This window comes from Syngnathus typhle, linkage group LG3 (assembly GCF_033458585.1).
Source record: "Syngnathus typhle isolate RoL2023-S1 ecotype Sweden linkage group LG3, RoL_Styp_1.0, whole genome shotgun sequence".
Classification (NCBI taxonomy): Eukaryota; Metazoa; Chordata; class Actinopteri; order Syngnathiformes; family Syngnathidae; genus Syngnathus; species Syngnathus typhle.
Window position 1 is genome coordinate 9,403,585 of NC_083740.1, and position 23,678 is coordinate 9,427,262.

The following is a 23,678-nucleotide window of genomic DNA, read 5'->3' on the forward strand; positions in this document are numbered from 1 at the left end:
CTCCCAGCCAATCCGAGTGACTCCCTTTATTAATGCATTAATTTCACCAGAGGGAGGCACGCATCACAGAGAAAGGTGTGCACGTGGTCTACCTATATGAGGAAGGACTTTCTGGGGTGCAGACAGGAGATCGATCTCGGAAAGTATATTTACAGTTAAAGGAACCGCAAGAAGATCTCTTGAGGATGATGTACTGGGCTGCACAATATTTGTGCCGCGCAGTCAGAAGGATGCTAATAGTAAAATAATTTTTAGATGATAAAAATATTTTAAGGTGATAATGATTACAGGTATAATTCGTTCAATTCATTTCTACGATGATTCAGATTGTTCCACATCATTTTTATGAATAATATCATGAAAGCCACCACACACAAAGCGCAAAATCTGTTTGCCTGCGCCTCGGTCAAATAGGCTAAACCAAAATTACGTTACACCACGTGCGCTACTGTTTAGACCTGCTTTCAGGTAGTCTAAAATTAATTTCTCACCAAATTGGCAGCTTCCCTTGCGGGGTAGTGGAAAATATCTTCAGTCTGCCGTAACGCAGGATTTATTTTCCTCCTGGGCTGAAGATGGGCTGACTCAATACATATGAGGGCATAGAAATGTGTTATAAATATATTTTAGAACACCAAATAAAATGCTGGAATGCTTATTTAAAAATGATAACATAAATCAGGAAATATTTCACTGTGTAGTGATTGAATATGAGTTTCACTTTTGAATTGAATACTGAAATAAATTAGGTGTTCCTCATAATTTAGTGAGATGCACAAAAAAATAAAAAGTCTGTCCAAATACTTCCAGAACCATACCCGTTTTTGTTTTAGTACATGTTTACACGTGGACAAACGTGTTGGTAGCATAATAAAAGAAAACCCACATTAAAAAGACCTTGGCACTCACATACGTTATGACAAAAAAAGTACTGAAATTTAATATTAAATTTAGTTTTGCTCCTTTTTATATATCTGCTATCTTGATGCTTCCTCGGTGGCCATGATAATAACAATTGCCTTATTGTGGACACAATACTTGATAGCAGCCGGAGCTCTAGACGCTCAACTTGCTTTGCACCAAGTGGCCGTTAGATGGCAGAACTGATCCCATCTACATATTTCAAGCATGTACTGCTCAAGATCAAGGTGGACTTTCCCTGTAGTGGGTTTTATCAGTGTGCCAATGAAGCCACACAGAGTAAACATACAGTAAAGCCCTCAATTATTTTGATCATAGCGTGTCCTCATGTTTGCTTATAGCCATTTTTATCTGCTGAATTAGGTTGCATCTATGCAAGTAAAACGAGAAGTTACCTTAAAATTAAACATACAAACATGTACATGGGTTTCATATCTGGTGCTCTCCTTCCTGTGTAGGGTTTGTAAGTTCTCCTCTTTCTTGCATGGGTTTTTTTTCAGGTCCTCCAGCTTCCTCCCTCATTCTAAGAAAATGTTTCCTATCTTAATCAAAGACTAAAATTGCCTGGAGGTGTGAATACTTGATTGTCTGCATATGTCCTGCGACTGACTGGCAACCAGTTACGATGTACCCCATTTTCTGCATTTCACATTAAATTGCTTGGGATAAGTTCCACGGTAAAAAAAAAAATTGATTTCTGAAGAATGAACTGCTGCTATGCAAGAGATTACTGTATTACTCAGTGTCGTTTCTAAAACAGTAAGTTTAATCGCTTCAATGTTTTGTAGCTCACTCGAGTCACGCTTTTAAATGATATTTCAAAGTAAATTGCATAAATAATACATCACTGCACGGCAACGAGACCAAGAAACCATGTTCCAGGAAATACTGAAAGCAACCTCATGACCTTCACTTTTCAGTAGGTTTTATCTTTTTAAGACTTCATCAAGTGTTAGTATAGAAAGTTCCTTTTTATGTCCCTTCAAAATATACAGTCTTCATTCACCAATGTCATCTTGCTAAATAACTCTGCATGTGGTCTTGCACACTCCTTAATAAGGAGGGATACTGTACCTTCTATGATTAAGTTACAAGTCCATGTTAACTTCTCCAAACATCTGGTTCTGTCTAAATAGACTTAAAAAAAAATCAGGTGCAGTTTGAACTCAACCTCAACCGCTGCAGCCTCGACCTTCAGATATTTCTAGGTTAAGTGCATACAAAAGTACTGTATCATGTTCGTTTGATGCAAAGCGTGACCTGTACAGACGACGAGGAATGATTAAGCAAAAAGACTTGTAAGCGCTGGTGCCAAATATTGTGAATTTCTGTAAAGTTACTACACACTACATTGATTAGTGAGCAGTATGTGCCACGACTATAATTGGTTTCAGGACCCCAAATGGAACTCTTGAGACTAATATATGAATTTTATTTTACTTAATATATTAGCATAGTAGCTCTTATTCCATGTCTGCCTGCTTCTGTCAATCTCCATTTGTTCAAATTAAACATCTGGTTTGCCTTTCTTGTCAAGGACCAAATTCTAATGGTTTGTCTGGAGTTGCTGTGATTCGAAGGCCAAGATGTAGTCGAACCGAGCCAAAAGTTCTCATGATTACACTTATCATGCACTCAAGCATGACACTATATTTCCTAAGCTTGGCTTCATTCAGTCTTTTCTCCCCTGGAGTTGTTGTTCCTGGCCTGCAATAAGATGACCCATCAAGTTTAAAGCTGATAAAGGTCAGTGTGATCAATGTGGAAACAATTAGCCTGCGCACAGACTAATGAGATGAACTACATGAAGTACATAGAGAGCTTCTGTAGTCAAGTTCACTTCAAAACTGTATCCTGTCTTAAGTTGTGCCCTGATTGGGGTGGATCGAGCGTCTATGCAGATGTGGAGTAAAATGTTAAAACAACACACATGGGAAGAAATATGGAGGTATGTACAGGCTTCTGTGTTAAATGTTTTTTTTTCATTACATTTGTTCAGTTGTTCTTGGGTTAGCAGGGTGGCATAACATCCGCCTTGCAGTTCTGAGGTTTGGGTTTGAATCTCAGCTCAAGCTTTCCTATGTGGGGTTTGTATGTTCTCTCCATACTTATGTGGCTTCCTCCTGCAGCACCAAAACATGTGGTACCTGTTAGGTTAATTATAGACTCCAAATCATCCATTTGACTGAATGTGAGCGTGAATGATGGTTTGTCTACATGTGCCCTTGGACTGACTGGCAACTTCTACCGGGTGTACCTTTTGAGTTAACTGTTGCATACTCAGGCAACATTTAAAAAACTTAAAAGCATATTTGTTTAGGGCGGCATTCTATAAAAACTAGATCATTTTTATTTGTTCTTTTTTACATAGCTTGTTTAAAAAATATATCCTTGTATTAACGTTATAATTCTGTTTGCCCAACATCACATTTGACAATTCTTTGGATAACAAAAAACAAAATAACAGTTTAGAAAGCACATAGGTCATTTTTTTTTTTTTAAATTGATAACAGTGCGTATTCAGTCTATGAGTATTGTGACGTCTCCACATTTTATGATTGACAATAGTATCCGCGAATCCAATGTCGTTGTTCGTCTACGCTTAACCAATCAGAGAATGAGTTGGATTGTTGACGGAAATCATAACGGAGCGCACACGCGAATGAGCTACCCACGTAAAGAATACCCCATAAACTGCCAGTACTTAAAATAAACTTATGATCAAAGTAGTTCGATGAGTGAAATAGTTTCTACACAGAAATAATAGCCCGTGATTGTCCGTTTTCACATTCAGATGACTATGGCATGTCCAGACGAGGAGTTCGAGTTGAACATGAAGCCTTCAAAGCGCCTTCGTAGCGTACAAACTGGGGCAGAAACAGAACCTAACGCACATGAGAGCCAGAGTAAAATTGACGTGGTAGGTGAGAAACAAATAAACACATAAATATAAATGATCATTTGAATTTGTATCTTCCTAACTGCTCATCCACACGCGAGTTGCGGGTGTGCTGGAGCCTATCCCAGCAGTCTTTAGGGCGGTCGGATGCCGAATAAGAATACCTTTATGTGTCTCAGAGTGTCATCATGCCCGTGTACAACGCCTCCTGTTGGCTAGATGAGTGTCTGCAATCAATATTGGACCAAGACTTCACTGGGATTATGGAACTATCCATGTTTGATGATGCCAGTACTGTATGTTTTGTTAGATTTATTCACATTTTGAATTTTGTATACAATTTCAACATGCATCAATCTTCCAACATGGACCCATCATTTCTCTAAAAAAATATTTTTCTCATTGAATTATCATATCACATAGCTTTCTCGGTTCCAAAGCCATCTCGTTATCCATTTGCTTGTTCTCTAGGATGACTCCAGAAACGTGATGGAGGCTTGGAGAGGGAAATTAGAAGCAAGGGGCATCTCAGTGGTAATTAGTGGCCATAACTCCGACCAACCAAAAGGAGGTCCGTTCTGTTCTGTTGTACTGAGCGATCCAGTCCTCATCTTAGAAGCAATAATTTTTTAGAAAGTTGCATGACACGCTAAACTGTGTTTTTCTATTCAGCCAGTTTTGTTTCCACCCCACTCCCAGTTTTATACAGCTTGAATGAAAATGACTTCCACCTTGACATTTTAACATCACATCACGTAATTGAGATGTGCGTTGCTTGAGGAGATGTTGAGTATTTGCATGCGTGTAAACACAATCTGCATTCCTGGCTTCCTTAATGATGGCAGCAGTCATCGAATTATTCCCAAAGATGCATCATGCAAGACATTTGTTTGTCCTCAGCAGCTTTGCTTTTTAACATCGTCATACTTAATGACCAGTCATTTTGAGAATAGCATAATTAACTTCACATAAATCATTGTAATCATGCAAAAATGTCACCATTTTCTTCTAGTACTAGTGTGAATGCATGCATGTTTTAGTACTTTGTCTCTTTGAAAAATACATAAAGAAGTATTCTACCGAGTACATCATGTTCTAACCATTGTCCCTCATACAGGTCAATGTAAAATCTCACAAATGGAAACTTATGGAAATGCTGCTTTTTCTTTCAGTGGGATATGCAAAAAATAAGGCAGTAGCGCAGAGTTGTGGAAAATACTTGTGCTTTCAGGATGCGGTAAGTGCGTGTGCAGTCTTATGTTAGTTCTATTAAAACGTCACTTGTCTTCCTCCGTCCAATTTGAAAAACCTGGAATGGAAAGACCATCTGAAGCCCTCCGCCACTAATCAAATGAAGTTGACCTCATCACTTCTTAGCTTTGCTTTTAAACTCCACATTAAGACTTTTCTTCGTTCCAACGGAGGGTGTCCATCAAAACACGGTGCCTGACAGTCCAACTGTATTCTCATAAAATTCCTCCATTAGCTCGCTTGTACTTGTCCCTCTGCTCGACACAGTTCAAGTCCTACAAAAGACCAAAAGTAGATGAGGCGAAAGCGTTTCTTTTAGACTTTGTCAAGCACATCTTAAATGTTATTACAAGTCTGATCTTTTCCTCTCCATGCATGATTACATATACATTCAGAGAAAATCGGTTCCAGATGAGGGGGAAAAAAATCTGCTCCAATTCTTTCATGTTGGGGTTCTGTTCTCCGAGAGCTAATCAAGTTTAATACGATTTATAATGAGTATTCTCTCGAAGAAAGAGAAAAGGTTAAAAAAAAAAGCCTCTACCGTTTCAAACGGAGATCACACGCTATTATGTTTGCATCCTGACTTATATTTGACGTGCATTGTGAATTACTGTTCCTCGTGTGTCGCAGGATGACATCATGTTGCCCCAAAGAGTTCGGTTGCAGTTTGAGACATCTGTCCTCCACTCAAGCTCCGTAAGTTTTGCTACAAGTGTTTTTTACATTAACTTCCTTCCCTTTTTTCTCCCACGACTTCTATTTTTTTTTTTGTCTTTTCACTTTCTGTCATTTGTCCTTCACACCGCTCGCTCAGACAGAAGCCATTTTTGTCCGCATTAATGTGTTTTGCAGACCTGTGTGCGGGAAGTGAATCTTATCCAAATGTTTGAAATATTTGCACAATAAGAGCGACTGTTCCACATGCCATGATGTTGGCATGCAAAGCAGTGTGAGTATCCGGTGTTGATGCTTTCTGTGGCCCTCCAGGTCAGGGGTTGGGGTCATGTGTGTGAGGGAAGTGAGGGAGACAGTACAGAGACAGCAGGCCTGCCGCCCTGCACAAACAGCCTGTCCCTTTCTGTTACGCTTGTCATTTTTTTCACTTGACAGCTCTGTGTCAAAATGCAGAACATCAGAAGGTCTTTTTCTTTTTGGACAAGGGCCTCGGCTTCTCCCATCTGCTAGGTATTGACTGTGGAATCTGGGTCTACAATCTGCCAAAAAAAGAATATTAAAAACTTCATATAAACAAGTGGTCTGATTATGAAACCATATCGTCATTGGATTACAACTGCTGCCAATGTCAATATACCTATATAAAGAAAACCTAAATATGTATTCATATTTTAAAAATTCCATACCACTCTAAAAATAGGTGATTTTGTGGTTTCATTTTAGTGTTATTATTTTTCCCTGCTCTTTGTAACATTCATGCGCAAAGGATATCGGTCAAATGTTTTTGTGTGATACTTTTCAAGCAGCAAACTAAGATACACAAACAATTAACTTTCTGGCAAAGGTAAACCTGTTATAGGTAGACTTTAGGTTGATTAATTGTAAAAAAAAAGGGGGAATCACTGTCATTTGTTTTCAAATGTTTCTTTAAAGATGCAATGATGAATCGATTAATTGTCAACTATTCAATTACAAATTTAATCGAAAAACTCTCCAAACCCTTTCAGCTTGTCAAAAGTTAATATTCTCCAATCTCTGTCATCCTCCATGGAAACAGACTGATTGTATTTGTGTTCAATCAAAATTAAACATTTGTTCTCTAATTCAATGGTTAATCGATAAAATAATCGACAGAATCGAATTATTCAAATAATTGTAAGTTTCAACTCTAGAACTTTTCTTTTATGTACTGTCCTTTTTCAATCACAAGGCACTTCCCCAACCTCTGGAAGCTGTGCTCACTGTGTTCAATAAACCAATGAATGTATTAGAGTTTCAAAGTTTGAAAAGCAGCCATGTTGACTTTCTCATCAATTTGTGTTTTTTATTACAGTTGATAGGCTGCAGAGTTCGCCGGCTTCCAGAGAGCTCCACGGAACGCTACACGCGCTGGATCAACACAATCACTCAAGATCAACTCCTCACACAAGTAAACACTGCACTGAGCTCACTGCACTCTGTATGGGTCTTTCAGAGGGGTCATGTGGCAGGCACTGAGCAGGTCAGTTTAAAACAGGATACATACCTGCCCCTTGCCGTTTCCACGGAAACGGCCCGGTGGACGGACTGGATATTAGCTACGAATCGCTGGTGACCTTTCTGTCACTCAGTCCCACCAAAGGAAGCAGCTCGCGCTGCCATCTGTCATTAGTGGAAAGTGTCGGTCGTGGAACTGTTCGGTTTGCAAACCAAACTGCACTGTGAAGTTTACTGAGGAGACTTTGTCTTTCATTTGCAGGGGACATCTGGGTATGCTTATAGTGCTGCAATAGTACATGACGTTGACATCCACACTGCCATCATATTAAAGTTTAACCCAGAGCAAAAAGACAATTAGAAGCCAAAACTGGAGGAGATAGCCAATCCCCTCACTGGCTAGAAGTCAGGTATTTCAACGGGAAAACAACTTCCTAAGGTTGAATGTCATCCAACATCATCCAAAAATAAAAATAGGGATTCCAGGACTATATGGGTCATTGATAGTGTACTGGTTCACGTACTTGACTTTCATGCAGACCTTGAAATCACTTTGAATGGTTGTTTCCTTTCCATATGTGCCTTGTGATTGACTGGCAATCAAGTTGTAGTCTGCCGCCTGTCCAAGGGGAGTTGACATGGGCTCCTGCTCCCCACCACCATAAACTAAGAAAATGCACAGATCATTTTCGGATGATTGAGTCGAGAAGTGCAATTATACTGCAAACAATAATTTTGGGCCGCATCTTAAAGATGGTTTGTACCATAGTTGTGGACACTCAAAAGTTTACAGAGCAGAGAAGCTAAAAGCTGGAAAATAAATTTCGCTGCGATAAACATTGAGCAGCGTCTCCTGTATTTGAATTTATGTAGCAGTGGAATGTAGCATTGCAACTGCAGTTGCTGTCGGAGCAAAACACACTGTCACCAAGACGACAGGTCTCTTGATTACACACACAGACACACACACACCGTCTGGATAATGCTTTGCCAGGCATTCAAGGATATTTATATGATATTACATTTCATGAGAATGTGGTCATTCCTCCCTTCTTAAAACAACTCATTCTCCTTGCGCTTCTCTTTCTCCACATTCTGCGTCTTTGCCTCTACTTGTCGGGTCAAAACAGCCGGGCCTAGGTAGACGTAAACCAGATTTACTCTGGGTGGTGCTTGCTTCACTTGATTCAGAGCAGGACTCTTGAGTGTTCATCTGCAGGACATTAGGTATGGTTATCAATAGCCTTCCCAACCCTGCTCACTAGTCACAGCCTCAGCCTTTCTCATGCTTTCCCACATTCTTATTCATCCGATTCATGCATTTGGCTTTAGTTTACATCTGCAAAGTGTTGAAATATTGCAACAGAGGAGCCACATGCACGTAGGTGGATGCACATAAACACACACATGCTCGTATTTAGCAGATTCGTCCAGCTGACTCTGACGTTTTGGTCTTTTTTTTTCATTTTGAGCCATGCAATTGTGTGCACATAAATTTTTACGTGCGCACATTTACACATCGTGTGAAATATAGTGAGGCAACTGAAGAAAGACAACATTAACCTGAAATCACCCCCACACGCTAAACACAACAACTGTGACAGGACACCCAGAGGATGGAAAGAGGAATAAGGGGGGGCTTTGAGAGCAGTGAGGTGGGTGTCTGTGAGAACGTAAATATACAGCTTATAATGGCGTGTTTAGGGGATGCAGCCAAAGAAATAAAAACGGTAGAAAGAAAGGTTGATTGTTCATCAATGTGTTTCCATTGTATTTGTACGTGTCTGGAAGCACACACATTTTCATGTTATTCAGGAGCACGTTTTTTTTGCAGATTTTAAAATCAACATGTGCACATGGTGGGACTTTGTGAGGCCACTTGATGCTTATCATGGAGATGATGCGTTTGCTGCTAGGACGGACCATGACATTACGTTTAAGCACCATATTTAAGGATGTCACCTTAAAGTAGGACCGTGCTGTCTTGTTATTATCATGGTGACCTCTGATCACCTTTTTTAGCCCCCAATGTTGATTGGTATTGTTTGTGTTTCTGACGTGACACTTCACTCACACTTGAAGAATTTATTTTTCTTTATTCGTCAGTGTCTGTCGCAGTCAGATTTGACTGGTTTAGGCACTGGTGATTTAGATTTGCCAGTCACTTGAATGTAAACAACACATCATAACTATAGAGGGAGCCCTTGATCCAAACAAGAGCATAATTAATTCCTCCTGAATGATCTGTAGTAATATCTTTAGCCAGTGATGATGTTCATTATCCTGCCTTTGGTGCAGGCAGAGTAGCTTCACTCTAATTTCATGTGTTGTCATCAAGGATAGGCACTCGCTCCTACAATGTTTACATCTTTGAAAAGCTGACAGAATTTCCTTTTATGGCCAATCCACTTTGCAGTGTAAACACTGTTCTTTATATTTTATGTGCTGATGTCTGAGGACATTTCTTGCACCTTAGGTATACACATCACATGGACCAACAGTCATCATGCCGACTTGGTTCTGCTCGAGGGACTGGTTCTCAACTGTTGGATGGTTCAGCGAGGAGGGCAAAGTAAAGCACAAAAACTTTTACTCTTCACACTGGAAACACATGTATGACATACATTTCTTTGTTAGTTTGTGGGATTATTATCAAATTAAATTGGATAGTGATTTTTGAAGTGATAAATTCTTCTTTTGCTTTCAACTGTCACGGTTCTGTGGCTGTATATTAATTTGTGTTTCAGTTTACAGTTTTCGCTGTCTTTGTACTTGTCCCATTGCTGTACGCAAAACGCTTTGTTACAGCTGCAGCTCTTGGAAAATGCACTATAGTATAAATCAAGGTGTATTGTATTGTCTTATTTGCAAGATCTTCTCTTGCGCAAGTTGTTATTGTCTACTTCACTTTGCTTCGTCTCTGTCTCCAGGGAGTCCCAGAGGACTTGATCTTCTTTTACCAGAGTCTTCGGGAAGGAGGACTGGTGACCCGAATTGACCAGTGCCTTGTGGTGTACCGTTACCACGAGAAGGCCACAACACACTCCGTGAAAGAGTCAGTTTCACCATCTCACCCTTCTCCACTCAGCTACTCGTGCTCAAGCACATGCACTTCGACATACTGTTGATCCTCCACCTACTCACAGCTGCCCGCTGCCATCCTAGATTCCCTCGGCTCAACACAGACATGCAATGCATCACTTGGCCAGGACGTACTCAGCTTTATCACACTTTTTCTCTTTCGCGTTTTTCACTTTTCTTCCTGAACTTCTCTTTATTATTATATAAAATATTATTATTGTTATTATTATGTACAAGGCCTTTCACCAAGCATCCTCCTCCCTGTCATTATCTATTAGCCGCCTTATTTTGGGAAGCCTATTTCAAGCTTGCCTACTTTCTACTCAACACCCCAACTCCTTGACACCCCCTCCTCATCCGCTACTTCCTTTGACAAGTGAAACCTGGCCTCGCACACATAAAGTAATTATAGACACAGTTTGTGAGGTGAGAAATGCTTTCTTAAAGACTTGGGAGGGTGACAAAGACGTACTGAGATGATTGTCTGACACATGAAGACGTGTGAATTTATGAACGTGATTGTGCGTGCGTTATGTAAAAAATGTCAGCGTGTTGATGAGCCAGGTTAAAGGGACGCATACGAACATGTTTACTATATGCCATCTCCATTGTTAGGGAAACCATTTGGAACCTGCGAGTTGGATTCCTTCAGGAGAGAGTCATTAGCCAATGGGAGAGCTTCACCGTATGGAATGCCGGGAAACAGGGCCGAAAGCTTTATCGTTGCCTTAACGACACTAATCGGAAGAAAGTATGTCGTCGTATATATTGCAAGAATGGAAAAGATGAATGGATGCACTACAGATATTCATGGATACCACCAGTTCTCTATTCATGGCTGTGATGTCATTTTTTTTTAAGGTCAAAGCTTTCTGCGATGTGGACCACAACAAGATTAATAAAGGTTTTTACACCTATGAGGACTCCAAGGTGAGCTTAACTAAACACTTATCTGTGCATCTAGAGTTAGCACTAAGCTGTCTTTTGCGTTCTCTTTAGGAGCGGCCAAAGCCAAGAATTCCCATCCTGCACTACAAAGATGCGTCGCCCCCGTTTATCATCTGTGTCAAACTGGTGAGCTGAAAGTGTTTTTGTGTGTTCGCTGTTTCTAACCCCCAGCTCAACAATCTGCGTTAACGACATAATGAGCGAGGGCGTGTGCCCGGCACAGGACGTAGCACACAGGAGGCCTGCAGGAAATGGCTAGAGACAGCAGCCTGATCTTTGAACACATGGCGCTTGTATAAACATCAATTGATCTGCTCATTTTTAAATTGTTGTCAAAAAAGGACTTTTGTCAAATCTTCAAACCAGTTTCGTTTTTTTCACGTTTGTTTCTTTTGCAGTGTCTGGTAAAATGCACACATAGGCAGCCAAGAAAAACATTCTCGCTGCCAAATGACAAATAGCATCCTTATCTCCCAGACTCAGACATGAAATCTACACTGACCCCATCAGCAGGCAATACTAATTGGTCAATTATGGGAATTAGATGTGGAGTCGGTGTCATTTTCTCTGAAAAACACCTGGACTCGATCCCATGTTTGTCAGCCAAATGCTACATTGCTCAAAGCAACAATAGGATGTCTTTGAACTGTGTTCACAAAGCCAAGGTTAAAACTTGATTTGTAGGCTTGTCAATGTGGGTGTAAATTTTAGCGCATTTATAAACTCCAGCGCAAACTCAGAAGACAGGATGTCAACAAGATACCTCCCAAAAAAGTTTGGTTCTTAGAACAAATACTGGAGAATGTCAAATGAGGTTTTACATAAACATTTTTGCTTTGGCTTTCTGAATGTTTTTCTCTCATTCGCAATGTTTCTTGTGTGTTTAGGACATGACAGGTGGCGTTCTAGAAGAAAACCTCAACTCGTTGCAGTTGAAAGAAGGAATAGACTTCTTCCATTTCAACTGACTGCTTAAGAGAATCTTGGGTCTAGCTGTTATGGGGCAAGTTGGGGGAGTCTTTCCATTTTTGGAGGTATCAGGAGGAATTAGGGCCATATCGCACGGCTAATTAAATTCTTTCTGTCAAGCTAGGAAATGATTGGCTTATGATAGCACTGTGAGCATACTGGAAACATCAGTGCAAGATTATGACAAGGTTGAAGAAGCAATATGTTAAGCATTGATGTGGTTTATGTCAATAATGACATCTTTCTGGACTGTCAGTTTCCTGCAAACTTGCAATGAGGAGACCAGTTTGGTGCTAATGTGGATGCAAATTGATTAACTTTTGGACAGAAGCATCCCCGCTTTTGGCAATGTCTGCATTTAACTACTCTCACCTGCTTCCTGACTTGCTGCACATTTCATACGCATACGTAATGTATTTTGTATCCATAGTGATGTTCCTAATGGCAAGAAGATAGAAACAGCTCATCAATTGGGACCTTCCAAAGCTATTCCTTCATTTTTAGCTTATTGGAGTAGACACATTTTCTTAAAAGATGACTCGATGATTACAGCTGCAAGTTGTTAGTATCAAAGGTGTGACCTTTACACTTGAACTTTTTAATGTTAAAAGATGTGAGGGAGTGCGTGAAGCATCAGAGCACTGAACTCAACAATGGGTGTGGCCTCCCTGTCTGATGTAACCACATGGACACATCTGCTACAAACATGGACACAGCCTGTGCTTGTTTGGCATTCTCCAAGACTCCTATGAAACAATATTCTCTCCAAGAGAGCACAGCTCTGATACGTAAACCCTCCAAATGGTTTATTCTACCTCACGGAGCGTGAACCTTTTCTGCCTGGAGCCAAACAACCCTTTAACCACATATTTCCTTCAGTGTTCCTGCCTTTCTGTAAATCTGCACTCTGCAGCTTGGAAGGAGGCAGCAGGGGCACACTGCAGCATTGTTTTCAATGAATAGGCACGACTGTTTGGGCCTGATAGTGCTATTAGTTGTTTTTTTTTTTTTCTAAGATAGTCACGTTTGCCAAGCACTCGTGGCAATAGAGCATTTACAGTGAGGTAAATAAAACAAAATGTGATTGTGGCTCAGAGTTTGCCACTGCAAAGCAAACCCAAGGGAGGTAACTGAGAATTTGGTGATGTTCAGACAGTTATTTGACTGTAATGGACTTTCATCCAAGTATTAAAAAAAAATAGTTATAACTACAATGTGTCACTTTGTCCAAATACATTTGAGGCCATGAGAATGGGGTATAAAATGGCTGCAATTCCTAAATGGCAAATGTTTGTGAAACTTCTGAAATTAAAGCACATCTTTATTTTTTATTTGCAACCTCATTGTGTTGGCAAATTCATCAAAATTGTCCAACAACAACCTCTGGACCTAATATTGTGTATTTTATTGTGTTTTCTCCACATGGTTGTATCATCATGCTTCTGCAATTAAAGATGATCATCACCATTGTCTGTCTTATCCATCTTGTTTTCAATTAGTTGATTCATTTCAGTGTCTCTCATCGAAATAGTCAAACAATGACTTTAGAATAAAGAAAATCAGAAGATGTTTACAACTAATAGTTTGGAACAAATGTTGCCTCCTTTGATTCTTTGTCTCTGAGCCACTTCACATCTTTGGTCCAGGATGATGCATTTCAACATCTGCTCGCTCCAGGAGGCTCCTTGTGATTGGCTGAGCTCACTTGTCTTCGCCCATGCCAGTATCAGAGATGCGGCTAACGTTCCAAACGTCCACGCCTCGTCTACTGTTGCACGAATTGTACAAAATGTTTTAAGAGCACCTGATAGCATCACCATTTCTCAACTGATTAAAATCAGTAAAAGAATCTCATCCCGTGCTCATCCAAAAACAACAACTCATTCAAACTTTTATTGGAAAGTCATGGGGAGATAAGCAAGGCTGTGGCAAGAATAAAATGTGAATCGATAATATAATAATGAAGACTAGCGCACCAAAATTAAAAGAATCTTTCATCTTCATCATGTTTTTTCCATGTGTCCCCAAATGTTTGCATGGAGGCGATGGCTGGTTTATATCACCCATATGATCGGTCTCATCTTTTCAGCACATCTTTTCAGTCTGCCAGATTGACGCGACACATTTTTGAGAGTAACAAACCAAAGCCAGTTGTTTGAGGGAGACCTTGCTCTGTCCAAACACAAATTGTCCCCTCTGCAATCCTTCATGATAAACCACTTGATCACAATGAACCCTAATGGAGAATCCATGAAAAAGATCCAAGTAGAAAGTAAACATAGCTTTACTTTGTGTTTACGCTCCATCCCTCTGCAGACATCAGTCCTGATAACTAACACACACAGGCAGAATAAATGACACTGACCCCAGAGGCTGCTGGTCAAATAAACCCACACCAAGCAGGGCAACTGATAAGAATCGGGTGTGTTTGGGTGAAGTGCGCTCGTAAAGGTCAGACACTGAAGGCCTTTTAACACATTCCTTTGTTTCCTAGTCTCTTTTTTTTTTTTGTGCCGTCACGCTATGCCAAGGAACACATCCACAACATGGTCTGATGACATCTGCCTTTGTGACGTTTCAACATAAATCTTCGTATTGCACTGACAATAACGACAGAAACCTTGTGATCTATCAGTTGAAATTCTTTTGTGATATGTTTCAAGTCACGTCCCACAGAGGATAATATCCTTTGTGCTGCACATTAGTGGTTCACTCATTAATAATTAGCTCAGTAGTGATTATCTGTCCATCATCCAAGCGACAAAGTCAGAAGATAAAGGCAACAAGTCAAAGAACACGAACACGAAGGTAGTTCAATGCTATGAGTGGGAACGTGTTTATTTCTTTGTTGCATGAAAGGATTATGCTCCAACTGTTTTGTTTGCAAAGTTTTCTTTAATTCTTTCCAGTTTGCTTTGGAATAATTCTTTTGTAAACATAGTGTCCTAAATATTTGAAAGGTCTTGTTTGTTGCTTACTATTTTAACATTCATAAGTAATTTACAAAAAGATATTTGCAAATTGTGTAACCCAGAAAGTGTATGTGGATCACTATGACTCAGATGCTCCCCGCGGGTATTTTATTTTCAAGTGCACCCTCAGGGGAACCCCCCTTCCACTTTTCAAGAAAGGAGAGTGTGCCATGTGTGAGTGTGGAGGAAGTTAGAACGATGAAGGTTGAAATCAGAGACTGAGGAATGTACGTGTGTGTGTGTGTGTGCGTACGTGCGTATGTGCGTGTGTGTGTGTGTCACCATCAGGAAGCAGTGTGTGGACTGACAAAATGTTTCCCCTTCATGGGACTGCTTGAGAGGGGCCAGGTGAAAGATGGGAGCGGGTGAAATCTACTTGCTGTACTATGGTGAACGAGCGATGAGGTCAAAACACACATCACTGGCTTCCTCTGTTGTGGTGGCAGGATGACACTCCCTCTGTTGCCTCCACATCTGGCTGCAGTGATCAAAGTCTGTCAGTCTGTATTTTTCAGTATTTCTTCCCCTTTATTATACTCAATGGGAAATTCAATCATACTTCAGGCTAGCAACTCTCAACAACTAGTTGCCATTGTGCGGGACTCAGCTACTGGGGGCACTGCCCCCTGGCCTCCTCCCACAAAATATGCTTTGAACCCCCAAGTTCCAGGCCAAATAATTTATATTTATGTATTTTCTGAATATTCCGGGAAAATTTTCCACTTTTCCACTTATCCCCCATGGGGAACATAATGTTCATCAGCCTTCTTTGAATAATGTTTTGGGTTTGTAAAAAACAAAAATGTTTGTTTTGAGGACCCCCTGAGATATCCATGGCCTTAGTTAACGTAATTGTCTGATCTTGTCTGCGCCTATTAAAAATGAAGGTTACTGTTGCCCATACTGCTTAGAGAAATCCCTCCTGGGGCCGGCCTGCCTCAGTGGTTGAGTGATCATCTTCCAACACAGAGGTTAAGAGTTCCATTCCCAGCCATTGAGACCCTATTATTGAGCAAGACCCCGAACCCCCTAGTTGCTCATGGTGTGTCATCAGTAGGTGAATAGGGAAGAAGTGTTTTGAGTACCAAATTTACAAGTGACAGCCCACCTACTACCATTCATCAGTGGTGGTGGTGGTGTGTGTGTGTGTTGAGGGGAGTGCAGTGGTCTTTAGGTATTTCTCGAAATACACTTCATTGCTGTGGCACTCAGTGGGAATGTGACAAGAGGGCAACATGCTTGCCGTTCCCACTGTTTTCTCACGGGAAAACCTAAGAGGCGTTTAGAGCACACGTGTGACTTTTCCTTGTGTCTTTTTCCACCAACACGCATCGTGTTGAGATCTGTTATTGTTCTATGCTATGTGCAGTTTGAATACAAATAGTTAATACTTGAATTAACGTAGTAGTTTGGCAAAAGGTCACTACTATCTTTAATACTATATGATAACATCAGAAAAAATACCACTATGTGTTTATTCACTATCTTTAATGCTATCTGATCATAACATCGGGAAAAAATGTCTGATGTATATCCCAATGCCAAAATACAAAAGACGTCAGAAGAATGCTAACTCAACTAAAATACAGCAATGTGAAAAATGCACTTAACGAGGTAAATGCATAATTTCTTACTTCCCAGTATTCATTGAAAGAAACAATGCCCCAACTTTATTCACTTGTGTTGAATCTAAAATAGGTTCAGTATTTCTAGTCAACAGAAGCTCATTTTGCTGACCGCAGAAACTCCACGCACGCGCGCACACCAATTTGCGCGGTGCACGCGTACTGCAGTTTCAAGGCGAGTGGTGTGGGCGTGGCTTGGAGCAAGTACTCGCGTGTCCAGTCAGCTTCTGGCACGCTCCCACCGTGCACGGCCAAGAAAACTTATTTAAAAAGGGCTAGTGGTGCGCACACTCCCCAGTCCCCCACACGAGCCTCTAACCCGCAATGTAGCTGACGCGGATCTTTACACCGTGCGTTGTTACCGGTTCTTACGGCTTGGAGAGGCACAGTACAATCGTCGGGATCCGGACCGCCAGGATGATCCGGCCGTGGGCTGCACTCCAGTGGGTCACAATGGCGCTTGTGTACCGGGCCTTGTGTACTGCGGCTCAGTACTCCAGCGATCTGTGCAACTGGCGAGGAAGGTAAGGATGGAGCCGACGCCAATATAAACACGATGCGCGCAATCACGAGCATAAATTCCACTTTTGCCTTCTCACGCAATATTTTTAACATTGTTTGTCTTCTTCCAGGTAGGTAGGTGGTCGCGTCTTTTAAATAAAGTGAACAGGAGCGTCTTATTTTGAAACTTCTCTTTCGGAGAGATTCAAGCGCTTCAAGTTTTTTTTTTTTTTTTCGTTCTTTGTTCCTCGAATTGAATTTCAGCGTGCAGTTTAACTTTTTCCGAGCCGCAAACTTTACATAAGAAAAACCCCAAGACGCACCCGTAAACAAAAAGTTGCCTAAAGTTAAAAATCATCTGCCAAGTTGTCGCTGGCATCGATGGATGAACTTGTTTACATGACGCGTTGATGGGAATATAAATGAGTAACTTTTCTTCTTCCACTTTGATTATTGTTTACAGCAGAAAATACCCTGATGGGGATTACGTAGACGTCATATGCATGACTGCGTGTTTGTTTAGGTCAGACTAATAAATAAAATTTATTGTTGAGGATCTGCTTATAAACAAATCCTGCTACATCTGTCCTCAACTGTTATTTTTTCACTTAAGATGCTGATCTAAAATGTCGAAATGCAATCCACATTGCCCAGCACAAGAATGTCTAATCTCCAGTTCCTATCTTAAATAAATAAAACCATATGGAGCCTTTGATCACTTGTCCCCCTCCTAAAGTTGTAAAGAACGAGAGGGATGACTTCACATGTGGCGCTGTAAATTTTAGCCGACTTCTAACGACTTAATAACCCCCCTGTCATTTGGATGTTGAGGTTGCTCGTGCACGCTGACCACATCAGTAGAACAGAGAAATTTTGTCTTTATTATCTTTGCGCCCCATGAACTAAATCTTTTTTTCCCCTTAGTGGTCTGACCCACGAGTCGCATCGCAGAGACGTGGAGCAGGTCTACTTACGCTGCTCCCAAGGTTCGTTGGAGTGGCTCTACCCGACTGGCGCCATCATCGTCAACCTCCGTCCAAACACAGAACCGACATCGGCAAACATGGCAGGTCTACATGCGTGCGTCAAACCCCAGCGTCACTCACAGGTAGTGTCTTTACTATCAATATAGTGGTACCTGGACCTACGAGTTTAATTTGGTGCATGGCAATGCTTGTAACTCAAAAAAATCGTATCCCAAATCAACTTTCCCCATTGAAATGAACGCAAATGCAGTTAATTCGTTCCAGTCACCCAAAATACATCAACATTTTTATGTGAATGTGTTTGTATAAGAACATTATAAAAAAAAGATGGATTTGAACAGTTTTTTTTCTCCAATCAAAAAGATTGCATAAAATGCATAATATTTGTAGATCCGATCCAGCCGATCAGATCATTGGAAAGTCTGACATCATCCGCTCCTTCTTCTCTGGATTCACCTTTTAAGGACCCATGGTTAGAAAAAATGAAATTGACAAAATCCTCTAGGTATTTTGATAGCTGAAAATATGAGCACCAAAAACAATAAATATCTTTCAGTACACATGGTGGGCGAACGTTGAGAAGTTCCATATGGCCGTGTGGTGTCAGGCATTTTGAGGCAATTTTTTTTTCTAAATCATAAAGACTAAGCGACAACTCCTAATCGAAAACCCTGCACGTTGGGATACATGTTAGTCAAGATACCACTATAGAAAGTCCATTTTACTGTACGTGCATGATAAAAACTGTGTATCGTCATCAAGGGTTCTCACCTGTATTTGGAGCGAACCGGTGATCTGAGGCTGCTGATGGCCGAGAGTGAACAGCCGCAGGGAAAAATACGTTGTTTCAGCCTGGCCAACGGAGCTCTCTTTGTGGAGGCCGTCCACCAGGCAGACATCAGTCGCAGGATAACTGCTTTCCAATACGAGCTGGTGTCCAGCAAAGGGCCCGGAGCACACCTGTACCCACACCTTCAACCTGGTTTTGGTAAGAACCGTCCACCATGTTGTATGCAGTTCTTTATCCTGACCAAAAAAAATGTCTGAGGTCTTATATTAAAATACATGGGAGCTATTTTGAATTGGCTGGAAAATGTATATTTTAGTCTATACAATTTCCTTTAAAAAAAAAACAAAGATAATGATCATATTGCTGATGCCAATGATTTGAAGTGTTGATTTGCTGCATTCACTATCCATCCATTCATTTTACGGCCTCATTTGGGTTGTGAGTGAGCTGGAGCTTATCCCAGCCCACTCCTGGCAAGAGGCAGGGTGCACCCTTGACTGGCCGCCAGCCATTTACGAGGCACATATGAACAAACATACATTTGCACCTATGGACATTTGAGAGGCTTCATTGAGCCTTACATGTATGTTTCTGGAATGTGGGTGGAAAGCAGAGTACTTGGAAGAGCCAGACGTTTTCCCTAACCTTCCCAAATTCCACTTCTGTTATTGTCATTTCACTTTTCCCCTTTACTGACTTTGGCACCCTTTTGCGGTGGCACCAAAAAGATTTCCAGAAAATGATGGTTGACTTTGCACTGAGTTTCAAAAGCAATACCTAAGTATAATAAAATCCTTGCAGAAGTCTCAATTTAATTTTGAGGAGGGAGTCTGCACTGTTAATAAAAATGACTCAAATTCAATATAAACAAAGTCAAAAACAGCTGTCACAAGTCAGGTTTCACATAGTCCATTATTATGTAGTTGTCCTCAATTTGTAGGTGATCATCTCTAATGAGATGTTAATCTGTTCAACGCAGGTCCATCTCAGTGATGTGAGCGAAGGTGACAGGACAAAATTGGGTGATTTTGTGCATAAAAGGCCACATTGCCCATGTGAGCCATCTCACCCAGCATGAATGACTCCCTTGCCCCCCCGCCATCTTGTCTCAGCCAGACTTGTGAAAACAAACAGGCCAATCAAAAGGTCATTTTGGGGTCAAGCATAAAAGTCAGCCGATCATCCCTTGGTTGTCAATCAAAAGATTGAGGCATTTTGGGTAGGCCACCCATAAGAGTCAATCAGCTTGGAGGCAAGGGAGGAAGTGTGCTGTTGCTCCAACCGGTTCAAAGAACCTCAACCACACAATTATTACCTTGATGTTCGCTACAATGCACTGTTAGCTAATTCCAATTTCCTTTTCTTACTCTAGTCACTTGTGAACCGTGTTCGGATGAAGAAATCCTCTTGGCTGTCTGCACCAGTGACTTTGGTAAATATAAAAACAAAGCTGTGCTCATGTTGATTAGTCCAAGGATTTCTTTAAATGTATTTATTTATTTACTGAAATTATACATGTGCTGGGGGGCAATCCCCCCCATCTTCTGAGACTGAGGTCAGGATTTTGGAGAATCTTTGTTGTGTGTGGAGTTTTCAAAAAAATATATATATAAATGTGTTTATATACTTCAGAACACTGACTTGCAGTTTTCTCCATGATAGCTTTATAAATTCCCTTCTCCTCCATTGCAATGTCGATTTGAATCCGATTAATTCTTCACACTCCACTGCTAACATTGATGCACTGTAAATAAGAATAAGGTCTTTGTTGTCTGTGTAGCGGGCAGTGGCACCTTTGAAGCAGTGCTATCGATCGGCGACGAGCACTCCCAGGCCGAGCTGACTCTGAGCCGACTCTTCCGCCAGAAGAACAGAATGTTTGTCAGCGGTGGGGCCAAAGTGCGGCGCTGGACGGGGCGTGTCAGCATTCCCACAAAGTGTGGCCTTCCCCACAGAAGAGACGAGTACCTTTTTACCGGCTCGGTCCATTTTGGTGAAGCGTGGCTTGGCTGCGCGCCTCGCTATAAGGACTTCCTGAGGCTTTACGGCAGAGCGCGGAGCACAGGAACCAACCCTTGTCAAGTTGACGTTGACTGAGGGAATGCAAAGTGGAACAGCCGGAAAGCTTGAGAATGGAGGTCATCTACAACCTTGTATTGTTGCTGTGCAGCAAATCTGTAAACAATGGACCTCTCTTAGGGCTTTCTCATCTACAAAATGTTATTGATGGTAAAGGTTGGTTTCGTCATCTGGTTCCTATGGAATCAAATTAATATCTTAGAGCTTATTACTACATGATTTGAAGAGACTAGATGAAATATTTTACACGGGGTATGAAGTTTTATTTTTCGATTGCTATTGAGTTTGTCTGGCATTATGAATAGGCTTTCATTTTTTCATTTTCATGTTCATTCATTTTTATGGCTTGTAAATTCTTGTTTAATGTAACGTTCCTGCAAGATTTAGAAAAAAAGACATTTTGCTTTATCAAAGAAAAAATTGACTATGCTGGTGAAAAGTAACATAGTGAGCTTGTGTAAAATGTTCTGTACCTCGAGTCACTGAAGTATCAAATGTCATCATGTGCTGTTATCGTACCTGCCAATCAATGAATTTAATCAAAATATTTGTTATTGAATATAATGCTGTTGCCAAGTCATTGTACCGGGATAAGTGTTTGTAAATAATGAGATATGAAGCACTAACTTGTTTGGAACTTCCTAGAACAATAGCCTAAGTATTTTTTTCAGCAAACAAAAAAAATTAACCAAATACTTCTTTTTAGTTTCATTTCAGGAGACGTTAAACATAAAAAAAAAAAGCCTTTTGTCAAAACGCAGCTTAGTCCATTATTTTTAAGAGGTTGATATTTTCCTCAAGGTGATGCTTTGTTTGATCATTCTTGAATTGAATGTTTGCTTTGTAAAAAGCTCTGTTAAAAACAGTATCATCTTCTTTCAGATGTGTGTAATATTCAACTCTGTGAGTCTTTATGTATCGTGTATTTCGCCAATTATCCTCGTGTTTTGCCCTGTCTATATTTACAGAATTTCTTTTTTATTGATCTTCCTATTTTTAGATTTTTTTTGGCGCAAAACTGATTTGGTCATTCGCAAACTTGTGGTAAATGTAAATAATGTCATATCAATTGAAAAACTACCAGAATCCCGAGAAATAAATGTGTTGTGCATTGACTGGAGAGCAATAAAACATTTTGGCAGTTTCATTGCTTGCATGCTGGGGTTAATTAAATAATTTTATATCTCAGAATTGTTTTGTTCCCTTAAGGCTAATGACAAGCCTTTCAAATTGTATTAGTGATGAGTCATTCTGTCGAGCACCAACGGCTGTTTTCGTTTTTTTTCCAAGCAGAATAACTGCTGACATTTGATTTCAGTTGAAAATCATGTTTTCTTTTCACTAACCCAAGCCCGCATGACCTCTATGCAAACAAATACTGAAGAAAAATAGTGAGTCTTGCTGCTAGACATTCAACAAATATGCAGCCACATTTGCAAAACAGCTGTGCTATGGGATTATTCATGAGCCTCATTAATGATTTCTGAAACTCGGGTGTGTCCCAATTTTTACCTCCAAAGGCAGCATACAGAAAAACAAAGGCTGCACTGGCCATACTGATAAATGTAGCAAATGTATCCAGTTTTATGTATATAATTTTAAAAAATCAACATCATAACTTTCTGTTACTGGTGATAACTAAGAGTATAGGATTTTTCAGGACTTTGGGTGACTTCTTAAATAGATCCACCTCAGTAACATCTTCACATTCAGAACTAAAACAATAGCAATCTGTAGTAAACTGACCATCGTTAAAGGCTCATGTTATGTTCACAAGTCAGATGTTGCAGACATGCACCAGAAAGAAAAGTATTTATGAAGTATTGAAGTATTTTGATACCAACACCTTCACATATGAAAAAAAGATTTTGATGCAACCAAGTTGATGGTCTCACCAATGGGAAATGTGAGTTTTGCAACAATTTGACTCTCACTTTTCACACTTTCTCCTCGTCTTTTTGTTTAAAGAGTCATACAGGCCTTGTCAAAAGTTATGTTTGTAAAAACACATTTAATACTAAATATGTTATAATAAAACATACAATTCTCGGGGGCAGTTGTGAAGTCTAGGGTAGTACGGTTTTCCAATCATCAAGCAAATGTGACAAGGTGTGGAGACAAGTGAAAGGAAGCAACCAAGAATAGACATAAAGCAGTGTAAAGATTGGAGGAAGGCCCTGGAGCCTTGGAAGGATTATCTATAAATATCAGTACGCCTTGCGCTACTTGGCTTCACGTTTGGGGATATATTAGTCTTAGCTTGTTGTTTAAGAAAACTTAAAAGGACTCATGTCTTGTGTGTTGCTCACATGTCAGCAGAAGAAAGCCAAGCACCAGCTGGCCTGCGCTCACCCTCGGCAATTTCCCTTGGCAACAGGCACAGTTCCCCTTGCCATACTCACTAATTCGGGACACACTTATCCCTCTGCTATTGCTAACCTTTGGGTGGGTGAGGTATGGAAACAGTTTGACTTGCGGTATGCAAGAAGCACAGCTGTGTGG

At 40.5% G+C, this 23,678-nt stretch overlaps 2 protein-coding genes across 3 annotated transcripts; both read left to right on the top strand.

The window, feature by feature from the left end:
* Positions 1-3,555: 3,555 nt before the first annotated feature.
* LOC133150837 (UDP-GlcNAc:betaGal beta-1,3-N-acetylglucosaminyltransferase-like protein 1) lies at positions 3,556-13,695 on the top strand. 2 transcript variants are annotated; one of them, XM_061273397.1, is made up of 12 exons: positions 3,556-3,845; positions 4,000-4,116; positions 4,292-4,391; positions 4,993-5,057; positions 5,705-5,770; positions 7,083-7,178; positions 9,702-9,797; positions 10,156-10,280; positions 10,922-11,057; positions 11,168-11,236; positions 11,306-11,380; positions 12,142-13,695. In XM_061273397.1, the coding sequence occupies exons 2-12, from the start codon at positions 4,009-4,011 to the stop codon at positions 12,220-12,222; spliced, it is 1,017 nt and encodes a 338-aa protein (XP_061129381.1). In that variant the 5' UTR covers positions 3,556-3,845; positions 4,000-4,008; the 3' UTR covers positions 12,223-13,695. The 2 variants fall into 2 exon arrangements, with proteins under 2 accessions (XP_061129381.1, XP_061129380.1); XM_061273396.1 differs by having other exon boundaries at positions 3,556-3,841.
* A 3,343-nt stretch (positions 13,696-17,038) lies between these two features.
* On the top strand, positions 17,039-22,323 carry LOC133150845 (meteorin-like protein). Its single transcript, XM_061273411.1, has 5 exons — positions 17,039-17,344; positions 18,246-18,429; positions 19,070-19,295; positions 20,470-20,529; positions 20,878-22,323. The coding sequence occupies exons 1-5, from the start codon at positions 17,238-17,240 to the stop codon at positions 21,192-21,194; spliced, it is 894 nt and encodes a 297-aa protein (XP_061129395.1). The 5' UTR covers positions 17,039-17,237; the 3' UTR covers positions 21,195-22,323.
* The last annotated feature ends 1,355 nt before the right edge of the window (positions 22,324-23,678 follow it).

Coding starts and splice junctions, on each gene's coding strand:
- LOC133150837 (XM_061273396.1), top strand. CDS start 3,716: ATGACTATGGCATGTCCAGACGAGGAGTTCGAGTTGAACATGAAGCCT. Junction 3,842..3,999: donor GCCAGAGTAAAATTGACGTG/GTAGGTGAGAAA, acceptor TATGTGTCTCAG/AGTGTCATCATGCCCGTGTA. Junction 5,058..5,704: donor ACTTGTGCTTTCAGGATGCG/GTAAGTGCGTGT, acceptor CGTGTGTCGCAG/GATGACATCATGTTGCCCCA.
- LOC133150845 (XM_061273411.1), top strand. CDS start 17,238: ATGATCCGGCCGTGGGCTGCACTCCAGTGGGTCACAATGGCGCTTGTG. Junction 19,296..20,469: donor ACACCTTCAACCTGGTTTTG/GTAAGAACCGTC, acceptor TTCTTACTCTAG/TCACTTGTGAACCGTGTTCG. Junction 20,530..20,877: donor TGTCTGCACCAGTGACTTTG/GTAAATATAAAA, acceptor TTGTCTGTGTAG/CGGGCAGTGGCACCTTTGAA.